The 14,649-nt window shown below is 41.4% G+C and overlaps 1 protein-coding gene across 1 annotated transcript; it reads right to left on the reverse strand.

The window, feature by feature from the left end:
* Positions 1-13,368, reverse strand: LOC311238926 (uncharacterized protein). Its single transcript, XM_084327124.1, has 4 exons — positions 12,983-13,368; positions 4,252-4,361; positions 2,894-3,017; positions 1-1,662 (listed from the first exon to the last, which is right to left on the reverse strand). Exons 1-4 carry the CDS (start codon positions 13,251-13,253, stop codon positions 863-865), a joined length of 1,305 nt encoding a protein of 434 aa, XP_084183250.1. The 5' UTR covers positions 13,254-13,368; the 3' UTR covers positions 1-862.
* Between the last annotated feature and the right edge of the window lie 1,281 nt (positions 13,369-14,649).

Here is a 14,649-nt window from a genome sequence, read left to right on the forward strand (position 1 = left end):
CTATACACCGACCAATCAACATTTACATGCTTTGTTTTCATAGGTGTTTATGTTTATTAGGTGTACAGTTCACTACAGAATGGTCGCTCATTAGGTCGTCAATCTAGTCTAAAAGTGTTGGAAGTGGGACCTAAAATGGTCCCCTTTCCTCTTGAGGTAAGAATTGCTCAGCATCTGCTTGTAGTGCCTCCTTTGCGTTGTCTCATAGAAAACAAACTAGGATATCTACCAAGGCAATCAAACTGGTTAAAAAATGTGTAAGGCCTTTACAAAACAGTCATTACTATTACTCGTATTTCTTTTTTTATTAAAGCATCAGTCTTCAAAATCTGATAAAGGCCTTAAAGGGGGCACTTCGCCAAAAAACAATGCTAATTTATTTTGCACATAATCTCACACACATCCAAAAACCCCAAAACAGTTTTCACACATTCATTTAGTTTGACAGTTCTTGAGTAAATTAGTTTGAATATGGCCACCAGTGATGCCATCGTAGACATTGAATCTGTGTCTTGTGTTAATTACAGCTCCATGAAATGACGTAGATAAAAAAAATAGCAATAGCATGTCTTATAGGGACTACTACCTTATCATGTCATTGAGCTGTAATTAACACAACACAAGGATTCAATGTCCCTGGTGGCCATATTCTAACAAATTTACTCTCAATAACTATAAAACGTGAGTTTTTGGATGTGTGTGAGATTATGTACAAAATAAATCAGCATTGTTTTTTGTTAAAGTGCCTCTTTAAAATGCAAAAAAACAGTAAATAACAGTATTAAGATTATGGTCTATCATAGCTTATAAAATAGTTTTGAAGTTTATTCACTCATCAACTGGCCAGAACCACTCACACCCATCATACACTCGGATGGTGCTTCTGCTGATGTATCCTCAAATTCTGTTTCCCTGCAAACCGTTTCCCGCACTGCTGGCAGGCAAACGGTCGCTCTCCAGTGTGTACGCTCTGGTGCGTCTTCAGGTGGCCCGACTGCGTGAACCTCTTCCCGCACTGGGCGCAGCTGTACGGCCGCTCGCCGGTGTGAACACGCACGTGGGTCTCTAGGCTCCGGGACGACGTGAAACACTTCCCGCAGTAGCTGCAAATGAAGCGCCTGTCTCTGCAAAAGCGGTTCAGGTCCAGCAGGTCCATCTTAGACGGGCAGAGTCCTAAAGCCACAGGGAAGGCACCGGAGCTCAGGTCAGACACTTTGTCCAGGTGCGCCTCCCTGTGGTCGGGTTTGAGGTACTGTCGCTGCTGCGCCGACACCATGCTCGGTAGTCCCTGACTGTTCCACATCTCCATATCCACGTCGTAAGGCAGGACGTTGATCATGGACACGCTTCTCTTTAGGTCAAAGCTCCCCAGAAGAGAGCTCGGACTGCCGGCCGACTCGAACAGGAACGGTTTCCGCGTCATCGAGACGTCGGACGGAACTTCGGAGTCCGATTCGGAGGCTAGATCGAAGACGGCCTCGGATGGCTCGTTCTCTATGTGACCGGGAGAACCCGGCTCGCTGTGCGTGTCGTGGAGCTCTCTCTGTATCAGGGTTTCCTCGTCGCTCTGTTCCCAGTGTCTCATGTTTACGGCGTTGCTGGTCATTATCATTCCCGAGGGCCCTTCTTCACAGTCGTCAGGTTCCGACTGCATCTCAGTACCTTAACAGAAGGACAGAAACAAATCAATAGCCAGAGGTGAAGAGGGTATTGGACCAGTACTGGGATAAAATAGTGTTTCAGTATCGGGAGAGTTTGCCCAATACTAAAACCTGATGCCAAAAGCCACATGTATCATGACGGAAATAAAAGCAAACCCACTTTATATGCTTCATAATTTCCTGAATTTTTTACACATAGCACATGTTAGACGTCTCCCAATGGAGAAAATCGATTACATCTGGATCATTTTTGTCCAGTAACACCATACGAATGGCCTAAGTCTATACTCTTCAGGAAAACTAATAGATTGGTACTCAGTATCGGGCGACACTAAAAGTCTAGTTCTGAAAATCAATATCGGCAGTGAAAAAGTGTTTATCGGTGCCTCCAGGGCTTGACGTTAACTTTTTGGCTCACTAGCCACTGTGGCTAGTGGTTTTCCAAAGTCACTAGCCACTCAGCATTTTCACTAGCCAAAAATCCCTGCACTCACGCCCCCACCCAAAAAGTTATAAATATAGGTCATTTCTTCTTCACTAACCCCTGCTGGGGACAGTATCATTGTAATCATACTGCTACACGCCAACTGTACAACTGTGCTTCTGACTGTTGACTCCATTGTTTACTACTGCCTGCGACCAGTGACTCAGCCGCAAAAGGAGCTCCAGTTGGGGCAACGGCTGACTGGGACAAGATGGAGGGTGTAGATGTGGAAGAGTTGTGTTGAACCTAGCAATTACATTGTTGCTCCAAACGCCGTGAACATTATCATTGACACACCTATGCCTTGGTTGTGTTGAACCTAGAAATTATATTATTGCTCCAAACGCCGTGAACATTATCATTGACACACCTATGCAGGGCTTGACGTTAACTTTTTGGCTCACTAGCCACTGTGGCTAGTGGTTTTCCAAAGTCACTAGCCACTAAGCATTTTCACTAGCCCTGGGCAGGTGTCAACGTCAAGCCCTGGGTGCCTCCCTAATTAGAGAAGGGTGGGGATCAATCAATTAGTATAGGAAAGAATACAAAACGATACAATATACAACTTAGCTCAGGCCAATCAATAATAACAGCAAACACATTTTAAGCAAATAATAATCAAGGTGATTTCAAATAAATAAAAAACTAAAAAGTACAAGAAGAACAACACCATAATAAAGGACAGCACTACAAAATACACAGTGAATAAAACAAATGTATAACAAAAAAAGTGTGTTTGTTCCCTCACCATCCTCATTCAGTAGCAGTTCATCATCAGTGCCATTACTATTGAGCTCCTCTCCCGGCCTCTCCTCCTTGATCAAGACAACGTCTGGGTCATTCGCTTCCTCCTCGACCAATAGCAAATTCACCTAAGAGTAGAAAGTGAACAGGGAAAAAACAACAACAAGTGACTGAATACCGGTCTCCATAACACAAGCAACACAGATGTTTTTATGAATTGACCTGTTTTTTTTTTTTTTTTTTTTTTATACTTGTGAAGCACTGTTTTTACATTGGATGTTTTTTTTTATGAATTGCCTTGTTCATTTTCTTTTTTCTTTTTAAAACTTGTGAAGCACTCATGCATTGTGCATTCATGCTGGGAAGGGTGCTATACAAATAAAGCCTTACTTACTTACTTAGATGTAATGGCATGTTGCTTATTGCTATAGATTATAACATTTCAAAGTGCCAATTCAATTTTGTTCTCCAGGGAACAAAGTCATTACACACCCGTGGCACTAGCAGTTGAGGCCACTCCACTAATGATCTATAATGGGCTCTACTACTCACAGCGTGTTACAGGAAATGACAACCACTTTAAAAGTAACACGCCAACATTAAGATAAATATGCTTATCTTCTCCAGAGTCAGACAAGAAGATAGATACCAATCTCCTTTCTGTGTGTTCAGTAGAAAACAAATTCATGGAAGTGGATACGGACCACTAGCCTAGCTTAAAACTCTGTGAGAGGTGTGTTTGTCCAACAACTAAGTGGTCCGTATCCACTTACATTAATTTGTGCTAGGCTAGCTTGCAGTCTGATAGCTTTCTACTGAACACACAGGAGAGGAAATTGGTATCTATCTTCTTGTCTGACTCTGGAGAAGACTGTAAGCACATATCTGTAAAAAATACATGTGATTTCGCTCGCACACATAACAATAACATAAAAAGGTGCATTTTCCAGAGGTCACTAGCTTAATTGGTCATTTTGTTTATGTATTCAATTTGTACATATCAACTCAATATGTCAGGGTTAGGAGAAAACTATCTAGCTGCAAGCTAGCCTAGCTTGGCACAAATGAATGGAAGTGGATACGGACCACTAGCCTAGCTTAAAACTCTGTGAGAGGTATTTTTGGCCAACAGCTAGGCTAGCTGGTCTATCTATCTTCTTGTCTGACTCAGGAAAAGACAGTAAGCACATTTCCCATAGTGTTGGCGTTGGCGTGTTCCTTTAACACTGCTGGGCAAGATGGGGTTGGTATACATACAATAAGGCCACACAGTCACAGCTCTATAAAATAAAACAAAAAGACAAATGTATGGAAAGTACGGGTTAGTTAGTTTACATGTCATGTGGCCGTGTAGGTTTGTACCTCTTTGGTTTCAGTTTTCTCTATTGCTGCCTCGACAGCGAGGACCCTTCCACTTTTTTTTAGACCAACTTTCGGCTGCTTAGCAACCACTCCAGATGAAAAGGCACGCTCTGGGGGAAACAAAAACAATGAACAGACATTACAATACACATCATGCCACCACTGCCTACAATGACACAGCACTAAAAACAAGATTACAAACATCACAAAACAAACTGGTCAGACTACTGCTTGACCTTACTCCTAGAACCCACCTCACCCCTGCCCATTTTGCCAACCTAGGATGGCTTAGAGTAGACGACAGAGTACAGCAACTTGCAATGGGCCTGGTCTACAAGATACACTACACCTCTAAGGTACCCATGTACATGTCAAAATACTTCCCAAAGGTCAGTGAATACCACGACCACAACACCAGAGGGAGTTCCACAAATCATGTTAAACCCAGATTCGGCACAAAGAAGGGTCTAAAAGCCCGTCCGTCGGCGCCGGGCATAAGAAGTTAATTAAACTTGACAGAAATTATATCAACGATAATTATCAATATTGAGTGATATGAAAATAATTTAATAATTTTATCGCAATAACGTTTTTGGCCATATCGCCCAGCCCTAATTAATAGACTCACTTGTTTTGCTGCTGCGAATGTCTCGAGTTGATGTCGTCATCAGTCCGCGCATGCACCAGTGCATAGATTATTATATTCCACCAGGGGGCAACCTACCGCCACTGGATCATATGCATTATAAGAATGGAACTAACAGTTAGCCAGAGCAAGCGGTGTATCCCACGACAATGTACTAACTATCACCCTAAAATACTCCGTTCTGCCCCAATACATTGCAACGACGTCCACCGCATACCCCACACTACTCTAACCGTTACCATCAAAATTCACGCCACACACCCACTCCGCACGTAAACTATAAAATAGCGGTGTGCAAGCTAATGATCCTAGCCAGCCTTGTTTCCAATGTACTAACTAACTATTAGCCTAAAATACTCCGTTCCGCCCCAATACATTGCTACAACGTCCACCGCGGCGCAGCATACCCCACACTACTCTAACCGTTACCCTCAGAATTCACACCACACACCCACTCCGCACGTAAACTATAAAATAGCGGCGTGCAAGCTAATGATCCTAGCCAGCCTTGTTTTATCGATACGATCCATTATCGATTCTGCTTATCGGTCAGATTCTCTATCGATTCCTGATACATTTATAATTTAAATAAATAAATTGGAAATGCAACAGAACTAAGCTGGTTAGAATAACAACATGCAACTTGACATTTCTGATAGTCATTTATCATTTATTGTTGAGCCCCCATGTCAGAAAAATACAAAAACTAAAAAATGTATTAACTATACACTTAAATAAAATAATGTATTTGAGAACTAATTTAATCCATTGACCTGTAGTTGCATTCAACAGGTCGTTATTGCAAAAGAGAATTTGTTAGCAATAACCTACCTGTATAAATAAAGGCCAGCTCAGTGTTCTCTCTCTGCAATGAGCATGGCTATTTAGCTAGCTAGCGGCTAACGTTACTTTACCATGTAAAGTAATGACTAGGATGCAAAGCACTTTCAGTTTTCACTGCACACACAAAACGGTCGCAATATCGAGCCCTTTAGGTTTTCCTAGTCAAGGAATCAAATAGTCTGCTATGGCTGCATGCGTGGCGCTAACGTTATTGTTTTTAAATGCGCAACTGTCGGAAAAACATGGCATCGATAAGAGGAATCGATAGTCACGGAGGCATGTGATTCCAGGAATCTGACAATTAGGAACCGGTTCCCAATCGATTCCCATCCCTACTCCCCCCCCCCCCCCCCCCCCTTCTAATGTACAGTTTCCTCTCCCTCATAGTCGTATGTATATATTTTCTGTTAGGATCTCTGTTTAACAGTACTGTATATTTGCATATCTTGCATGTCACAAATGTAACAGTACTGTATACCTGTGGCTGTATGTCATGTATGTCAGAAATGTCATGATGTATATCTGTATGTTGCGTATATCATTAATGTTGTAACGGCAATTTTTCCTTTCCAATGTCCCGTTTTCTCTTGCCCGTTAATTCACAGGTATGGTAGGGAGTGATCTTACGCAGTAGACACAGCAATGATGGATGTCCAGTCGTGATTCCAGGTTTAGGGGTGTTTATTGCTGAAGTTGCAGTTGTACATTCAATTATTGCCAGTGTGGGTTCTGTAGGAATGATATGGTATTCTATATTTATTTGGTATTTCGTTTTGCTTCTGGCTGCTGAGCTTCTGCTGAGCTTCTGATAAGAACGGTGTGCTCCTCGCTACCTGTGTCCTTTCTAATTACTGCACCTGTGACCCTCTAAATACCTAACCAGTGCTGTCAAATCTAAAACCCGCCACCAGGTGTCCAATAATAATATTACAAATAATAAAATAATATGCCACCATCATAATGGCTCCTACAAATGTCATTATGAATTGAAAATGGGGGACCCTGATGTAAACAACACAAAAGTGTTTCTCTGGTCTGCTGCATCCCCTTAACACATTGGGCGCCGGGCATTGTGCCCATCATTATACCGAGTCTGCCACCACTGTAAGCCTATGGAGATGTTTACCTTCTTTGCAGGGCTATAACTTTTTTCTAAAACTTTATTTTTTAGCGTTTATCGCTTTTCTGGTCAAGCATGACCGACAGAAACAGGTTGAAAATGGGATGTAGAGCAGGGGAAGACATTCTGAGAAATGACGGCGGGTCCGGGAATCGAACTTGTGTCGCCCAGATCCGTGACGAGCACGGTTTTCCCCGACGCAGAAATAGCGCCGAGATATGCGGTGAGCTACGGGAGCTCTCCAGGCTATAACTTTTTTAATATTATAGCTATATCTGATTTTACTATGGCCCATTCAACATCGATTATCTATCGTTCCGGATGTGGGAACGTTATATTTTTTCATTCATACATTGTTGTGTTAATACCGTCTCTAGAATATAAGTATGTTTTTAAGCTTTTCTGCTGTAATTCCAAAAACGCTAGTTATAGGCCCTGACGCATATGATAGATTATCGATTGGCGTTTCTTTCCTATACACTCTATATAAAAAAATTCAAATGTATATGATCGGTATACATCATCATCATTAGGTGGCTTCTTCGTTCCAAAGGTTGCCTATCACTCTCCAACCCATTCTGTCCCCACTTCTTCTCTCCAACTCCGTGACTCCGCCTCTCACTCCGCTCCAATCACAGACGTCGTCTACCCAGCCTCTTCTTGGTCTTCCACTTCCTCTCTTTCCATCCACCTTCCCCATCACCACCTTCTTGAACATCTCCCCGCTGGATCCTCTCAGAACATGCCCGCACAACTCCATCTTTCTCTTTTTCAACCTCTCCAGCAGCTGTCCTCCTTGCATATCCGCTCTTCTCAGTACCTCCTCATTCTTGATTTTATCCTTCCATGTTATCTTCAGCATCTTCCTCAGCGTCCACATTTCAAAAGAGTCTATCATCCTCTTTGCCTCTTCATTCAGCGTCCATGCTTCTGCTCCGTGCGTAATCATGCGTGAAGGAAAGGGGGGGGGGGGGGGTCGTTTATAATTCCTTGATCGTCAGTAACGGCTTTATTTAGTATGGGTTGATATATTGATCAGACCGATTGCAAACAAAGAAATGGACAATCGGGCTGGAAATAATGTTAGTGTCCTCTTACCGTTCGCCGATGAGACTGGAGGAAAAAGATCCCAATTATTTGACGTTGATCTCCTAGATCCATTTCCGGTTTGTATGGCGCAATAAACGGCGAAATCATATGATTATTATGCCCATATGCGCATGTCCAGATTTAACTATTGTATACACTGCCTTTTTATTCTATTTTTACTTCTCCACTCTACTATAATTCTGTGACCTGTATTATGTCTTCTACTACCTGTACCCCCCCCCCCCCCCCCCCCGCCATGCTGCTATGATGCCTGAATTTCCCCAAGGGGATCAATAAAGGAATATATCTTATCTTTATATAGCGCTTTACAATTTGTTCCTCCCATTTTACCCATTCACTCATACATTCACACACCGACGGCAGAGGCAACCATGCAAGGTGCCAACCTGCTCATCAGGAGCAATTAGGTGTTAAGTCTCTTGCTCAAGGACACTTCGACAGGCTGCCCCGGAGGAGCGGGAATCAAAGCAGGAACCTCCGGATTACCAGACAACCTACCTACCTCCCGAGCCACTGTCGCCCCCGAGCACACAGTCTCATCAGAAAGCGTAAATAAAAGGGGCGGCTGAGTGGCGCAGTGGGCAAGGCGCTCGCCACTAACGCAGGATACGCTGGGTTCGAGCCCAGCTCTCGGCATTGCTACCGGTCGTTCATACTAACACAATTGGCAAGTGTTAGAGGGTGGGAAAGCCGGTGGGTGGGGATTGGACGTTGTGGACAGCGACTCCTACAGGTCGGTTGGGTGACGCCAGTGCGGCGGAAACAGGAAGTAGCGGGGGCAGCGTGAGCCTCCCACGCGTTACTCCTCGCCACAGAGTTCGAGCTGCAACAGGCTGCCTCCTCGTGTACCGGAGGGGACACATGATGCAAGGCTTCTATCCTCACTACAGCCGACCAGTGGGAGGCATAGTCTAGCAACGTTCAAGACAGGGGAGGGAAGAATTGGATAATACGAAATGGGAGAAACGATGGGAGAAAAATAGAAAATGGGGAGAAAAAGTGGATAAAAAAAAACGTAAATAAAGAACTGATTGATTGATTGATAACTTTATTAATAGATTGCAGAATGGGTACAATACAGTACGGCTCAATACACACAAAAGGTGTGAAAAAAAGGTACATAATGTATGTTATGTTATAGTAGCCATAAGTAATATACTGTATTTATGTATTGTATAAGTAATATATTTATATTAATATATAATATAAAGCCTATATATTTAATATATAGGCAAAAGTACAAAACAAACACTGCGACCGGGAGATGAACCAGCAATGATTGTGGTCGGGGACGAGTGCTCTCACTACTAGACTAATCCACCCACCCTGATACAAACTAGTTGCACGATACACCGATACTGAAAAGGTATCGCGATTAGGGATGGGTACCGTTCACATTTGAACCGATACCGGTACCGGTACCGGTACCTGTGAATCGATACCGGTACCCAACGGTACCTTTTTTCGGTACTTTAGTCTCAAGAAATTTAATTTACCTACCTCAGTCGTAAAAAAAAATCCAAACTTCAAATAACTACAATTTCGACAGTTTTCGGCTCGTCATTGCTCCGACTGCTTTGTTGTTGAATCAAGTCAAATCCTAGGTAAGCATATATTGTGCGTGTGAACGTTGACACAAAAAAAAAAAGTAAAAAAAAAAAAAAAAAAAAAAAAAAAAAATCGTTTTCTCACTTGATTCGATACTCGGTAGTACCGACGTGTTTCGGTTCGGTACCTCAAAAGTACCGAATTCGGTACCCATCCCTAATCGCGATACCCAGCAATTAAAAACTGTCCAATACTCCATTTTATTAGTATACTTTTAGAATAATAGCCTGATGCCATAGGGAGAATGGTCACAGACATCCCTGAATGTCATTTCATATCACAACTTTTCTGAATGGATTAAACCAAGTTATTATGCAGTGATGAACAGTGTTTCCCAGCAGAACACAAGTTAGTTAACGTTACACAGGTCGCACTACGCTATGTTAAGTTGCTAACGTTAGATAGCAGTGTTAGTAAGTGTTAATAAGAAGGAGCCGTCTGCCAACAAAGATGTTGTTTCAACAAATGTTTTCACAAAATGGATTACCATTCAAACGTTATTGAAGACTCCTGTGACCAGTAAGTAAGTACATACTTCTATTTTTTCCTAACCATTTTGTGACCACAGCATTTGCTATGTTATCTGTGCAAATATATCAGTGTGAGAGCGTTTCACTCACATTTACGACTAAAATAGCGAACAGGAAAAAATATTTAGGAGCACATGTGAGTAAAGATTATATCCTACAAGCTGACAGTTCAATGACCTAAACTAACGTTAGCTGCTAATGTCAACCAAGCTGGTCCCAAAACAGTTTAATTCCGGAGCCGCTCAGCAGTCTCTGAGTCTCTTGAGTGAATAATAATAATACTTTATTTGTATAGCACCTTTAATACAAAAATTGCAGCTCAAAGTGCTTTACAACAGAAAAACAGGCATAAAATTAACACAAAGTGCAGACATATAAAATCAGTTTCTCACATTAGGATCTAACATCCCAATAGGCCACCTTGTTTATGGTTTGATTCAGTTTTATACAATAATAAAAAGAATAGGATAAATAGACAGAGTAAAATAGTGCAATGCAATCAAATAATAGAATATTTTATAATAGACATAAAATGAGCACATAAAGTGCAACAGGCATATAAAGTTGTTTACAGTGCAATAAAATAGTTATGGATTACTGTTTAACAGTTTACAGTCGTCTTCACCTTCTCTGTGTCTGTATCCCCACAGTTTAAAACCTAACAGTCTTCCCTCCTGTTTTATACCCACTTTGACCCATCGAACCTCCCACTCAGGGCAAACCTCCCTCTCATGGCACAGTTCCCTCTCTCAGGACGCAGTTCTAGGTCTGGGTCCCCTACAGTTTTAAAGCCGAGACTCAGTCTTTCTTTTTGCTTGATACCCACACAGTTTAATACCTGACAGCTTATATAACCTGTAATAAAAAGTTATATAAAATGGACAGAGTAATATGATGCAATAGTGCAGTACAATAAGGTAGTTCTGAATGACTGTTTAAAAACGTCTTTACCTTCCCTGTTTGATATCCACAGTTTAGAACCAGACAGTCTTCCTTCCTGTTTGATACCCACTTTGAGTGAAGATAGGTTTCGTTTTCAAACAGTGAGGAATAGGAAGGGCTGAGCTCTCTCTCAATGACCAAATGTTACACCATAAAAACTGGATAGGTGATGATGATAAATATTTCACTTCATTAGCTGAACAATTCTAAAGTTATTAAGTCTGCTATAAGCCATTGTCCTTATCCGTATGAATTTTCTTAAATTTTTTTTAAATAAAAAAATAATCTAACCCTAACTAACTAACCTTACTGTCATGCACTTGTCCTTTGATGAACATTGTTACTCAGCTGATAGAGTTGTGCCCTTTCTGATGACTTATCGTACAGAACTTGTAAGTCGCTTTGGATAAAAGCGTCAGCTAAATGATTAAATGTAAATGTAGTGTTGTCCTTCTCTCATGATATGTATGTATATATATATATATATATATATATATATATATATATATATATATATATATATATATATATATATATATATATCATCTTTTTTATATAATCTTATCTCTTGTGCTGGCAGTGGAGAGATAACACATAGGCCTAATAACAAATGTAGATTAGCTACAGTATATAGCTCAGCAGCTGTAACAATAATTTTTTATTATTTTAGATTATTAACATATTATTAATACAAAATAATTGTATAAAGAATGTTCCATGTTGTCATCATAATATGATATTCCATTACTTTTCTTGATATTTTATGTTTTTGCCGTGGTATGGCTTTAGAACCGGTATTGCGATAACACTAATACAAACACAGCAATACTATGATTATGGTTACAGTTAAGGTTAAGATGTGGGTTCAATGGTTATGATTGGTTTAAGGTAACAGTGTGGTTAAGGTTAGGGTTGTGGTTAGTTTAAGGTAACAGTGTGGTTAAGGTTAGGGTTGTGGTTAGTTTAAGGTAACAGTGTGGTTAAGGTTAGGGTTGTGGTTAGTTTAAGGTAACAGTGTGGTTAAGGTTAGGGTTGTGGTTAGTTTAAGGTAACAGTGTGGTTAAGGTTAGGGTTGTGGTTAGTTTAAGGTAACAGTGTGGTTAGAGTTAGGGTTATGATTAGTTTAAGGTAACAGTGTGGTTAAGGTTAGGGTTGTGGTTAGTTTAAGGTAACAGTGTGGTTAAGGTTAGGGTTGTGGTTAGTTTAAGGTAACAGTGTGGTTAAGGTTAGGGTTGTGGTTAGTTTAAGGTAACAGTGTGGTTAAGGTTAGGGTTATGATTAGTTTATGGTAACAGTGTGGTTAAGGTTAGGGTTATGATTAGTTTAAGGTAACAGTGTGGTTAAGGTTAGGGTGTGGTTAGTTTAAGGTAACAGTGTGGTTAGGGTGTGGGTTATGATTCGTTTATGGTAACAGTGTGGTTAAGGTTAGGGTTTGGGTTATGATTAGTTTAAGGTAACAGTGTGGTTAAGGTTAGGGTTGTGGTTAGTTTAAGGTAACAGTGTGGTTAAGGTTAGGGTGTGGGTTATGATTAGTTTAAGGTAACAGACAGTGTGGTTAAGGTTAGGGGTGTGGTTAGTTTAAACTTTAAGGTAACAGTGTGGTCAATGTTAGGGTAAATTGTTATGGTTAGTTTAAGGTAACAGTGATGTTAGGGTTCCAACACCAGCATGGGAAGTTTTCTGAAAAGGTCAAATGTTTACTTACAAAATATGTAATATACGTATTTGTAATATACGTACACATTGTACATGTTCGATACATACGTAAATATACGACTTATGGCTATAACATGACATACAATATGTACCTTTTTTCCTGTGGTCGATTAGTACTTTATTTGCATATTTTATGCTAGATCTGGCTGCAATGAGTTGTAAATGTGAAGCCCCATCAGCGCTATATAATAATAGAGGTGCCACCCCTCAACTTACCGACAGTGAAATCCACCATCAGTCCACCGGCCTCTTGTCCGTTGAAGTCTAACGCAGCGACGTTCCCTCCTCGGTGTCCACGGGCGATTATCGTTTCAATCAACTCCAGTTTCCTTCTCAACGCGTCGTTCTCTTTGTGGCTTCGAGATATTTCCAGTTGTAAAACTGCATAACTGTCATCTACGAGCTCGCATATCTCTGCCACTGCCGCTTTGGCCATTGCCTCCATGATGGACGACAGCTGAGTGTGAAAAGCCTGGTAAGTCGTCATTGTCAAACAAGGTATGCGATCGATCGTCGATATAGATAAATTGTGTTACATTAGCTAGTTCAAATTAGTCAGCGGAATTAGAAACAATCCGATATTTAAATGGCGTGTAGTTTATCCCTTTACCGGCGGTGTGTGATGCTGCAGCACCCCGTTGTTGTTTGTTGTTAATTGCTTGTCTCCTCCTACTCGGCATAGCAAGTTCCGCAATAGAACTTTCAAAATAAAAGTCTCGCCCCCTGGTCCCGCGAGTAGGGTCCAGTTGCAGCGCCGGAGAATCCTCTCAAGGGGCAAGCCTGTGGCAGCCACGAACCTACTTTCTATAGAAGCAGCTCGGAGGTGATTGATTGATTGAAAACTTTATTAACAGATTGCAGAATGGGTACAGTACAGTACAGCTCAATACACACAATTGTTAAGGGGATGCAGACCAGAGAAAGACTTTCGTCTTGTTTACATCAGGGTCCCCCATTTTCAATTCATCATAACATATGACATACACGACATACAGATAGACAGTACTGCTACATCTATACATTTATGACATACCAGATTTGCAAATACAGTACTGTTTGTGATACAAAAAGAGTCCAGAAAAGAGAGTATATACATTTGACGTAGAAACTGTACATTGGAGGAGGTTGGGTAGGTGGGGTGGGGTTGGATGGGTGGGGGGTACTGTACATTGGAGGTGGTCGTTGGGTGGGTGGGGTGGGGGGGGGCACTGTACAACTGTACAAGGTGCGCTGTTTTAAGTGAGCGTGTGTTATTGGATTGATTGATTGAACATTTTATTAATGTCCGCCTTGTTTCTAACTGGTTATGCTTGGGCCCTCTTTTGAAGTCGGTTATGCTTAGAGTTTATCTTTAGAGCAGGGCGATAGACCACCAGCCCTGATTCCAAACTCTAAGCATAACCGTCTTCGAAAGAGGGCGACTTCGAAAGGGGGCCGCCGCCTAAGCATAACCAGTTCGAAACAAGGCGGACATTAATACAATTTTCAATCAATCAATCAATCAATCAATCAATCAATCCAATAACACACACTCACTTAAAACAGCGCACCTGGTCTACAAGATACACTATACGACTAAGGTACCCATGTACATGTAAAAATACTTCCCAAAGGTCAGTGAATACCACGACCACAACAGGAAGCTCAACAAATCATGTTAAACCCAGATTCGGCTCAAACAAGGGACTAAACACGTTTCGCAATTATGCCACATCAATGTGGAACGCCCTACCCAAAGCTGTAAAGGAATGTGAATCCCTACCCACATTCAAAACCGCTCTAAAAGAGCACCTACGGGAGGCTGCCATTTGAAACTGGCCACCTTAAATGTCCAAACCCCCCCACCCCCTCCTAATAGACAGTCTCCTCCCCACGGTATGTAT

The sequence above is a fragment of the Notolepis coatsorum genome (genome assembly GCF_963971535.1).
Source record: "Notolepis coatsorum genome assembly, chromosome: 13".
In the NCBI taxonomy this organism is placed as follows: Eukaryota; Metazoa; Chordata; class Actinopteri; order Aulopiformes; family Paralepididae; genus Notolepis; species Notolepis coatsorum.

Bases quoted from the DNA above. Each gene is read 5' to 3' on its own strand.
- LOC311238926 (XM_084327124.1), bottom strand. From the start codon at position 13,253: ATGACGACTTACCAGGCTTTTCACACTCAGCTGTCGTCCATCATGGAG. The intron at 3,018-4,251 runs GTACAAACCTAC...TTCTACTCTTAG, and splicing joins AGAAAACTGAAACCAAAGAG to GTGAATTTGCTATTGGTCGA. The intron at 1,663-2,893 runs GTGAGGGAACAA...CCTTCTGTTAAG, and splicing joins ACTGCTACTGAATGAGGATG to GTACTGAGATGCAGTCGGAA.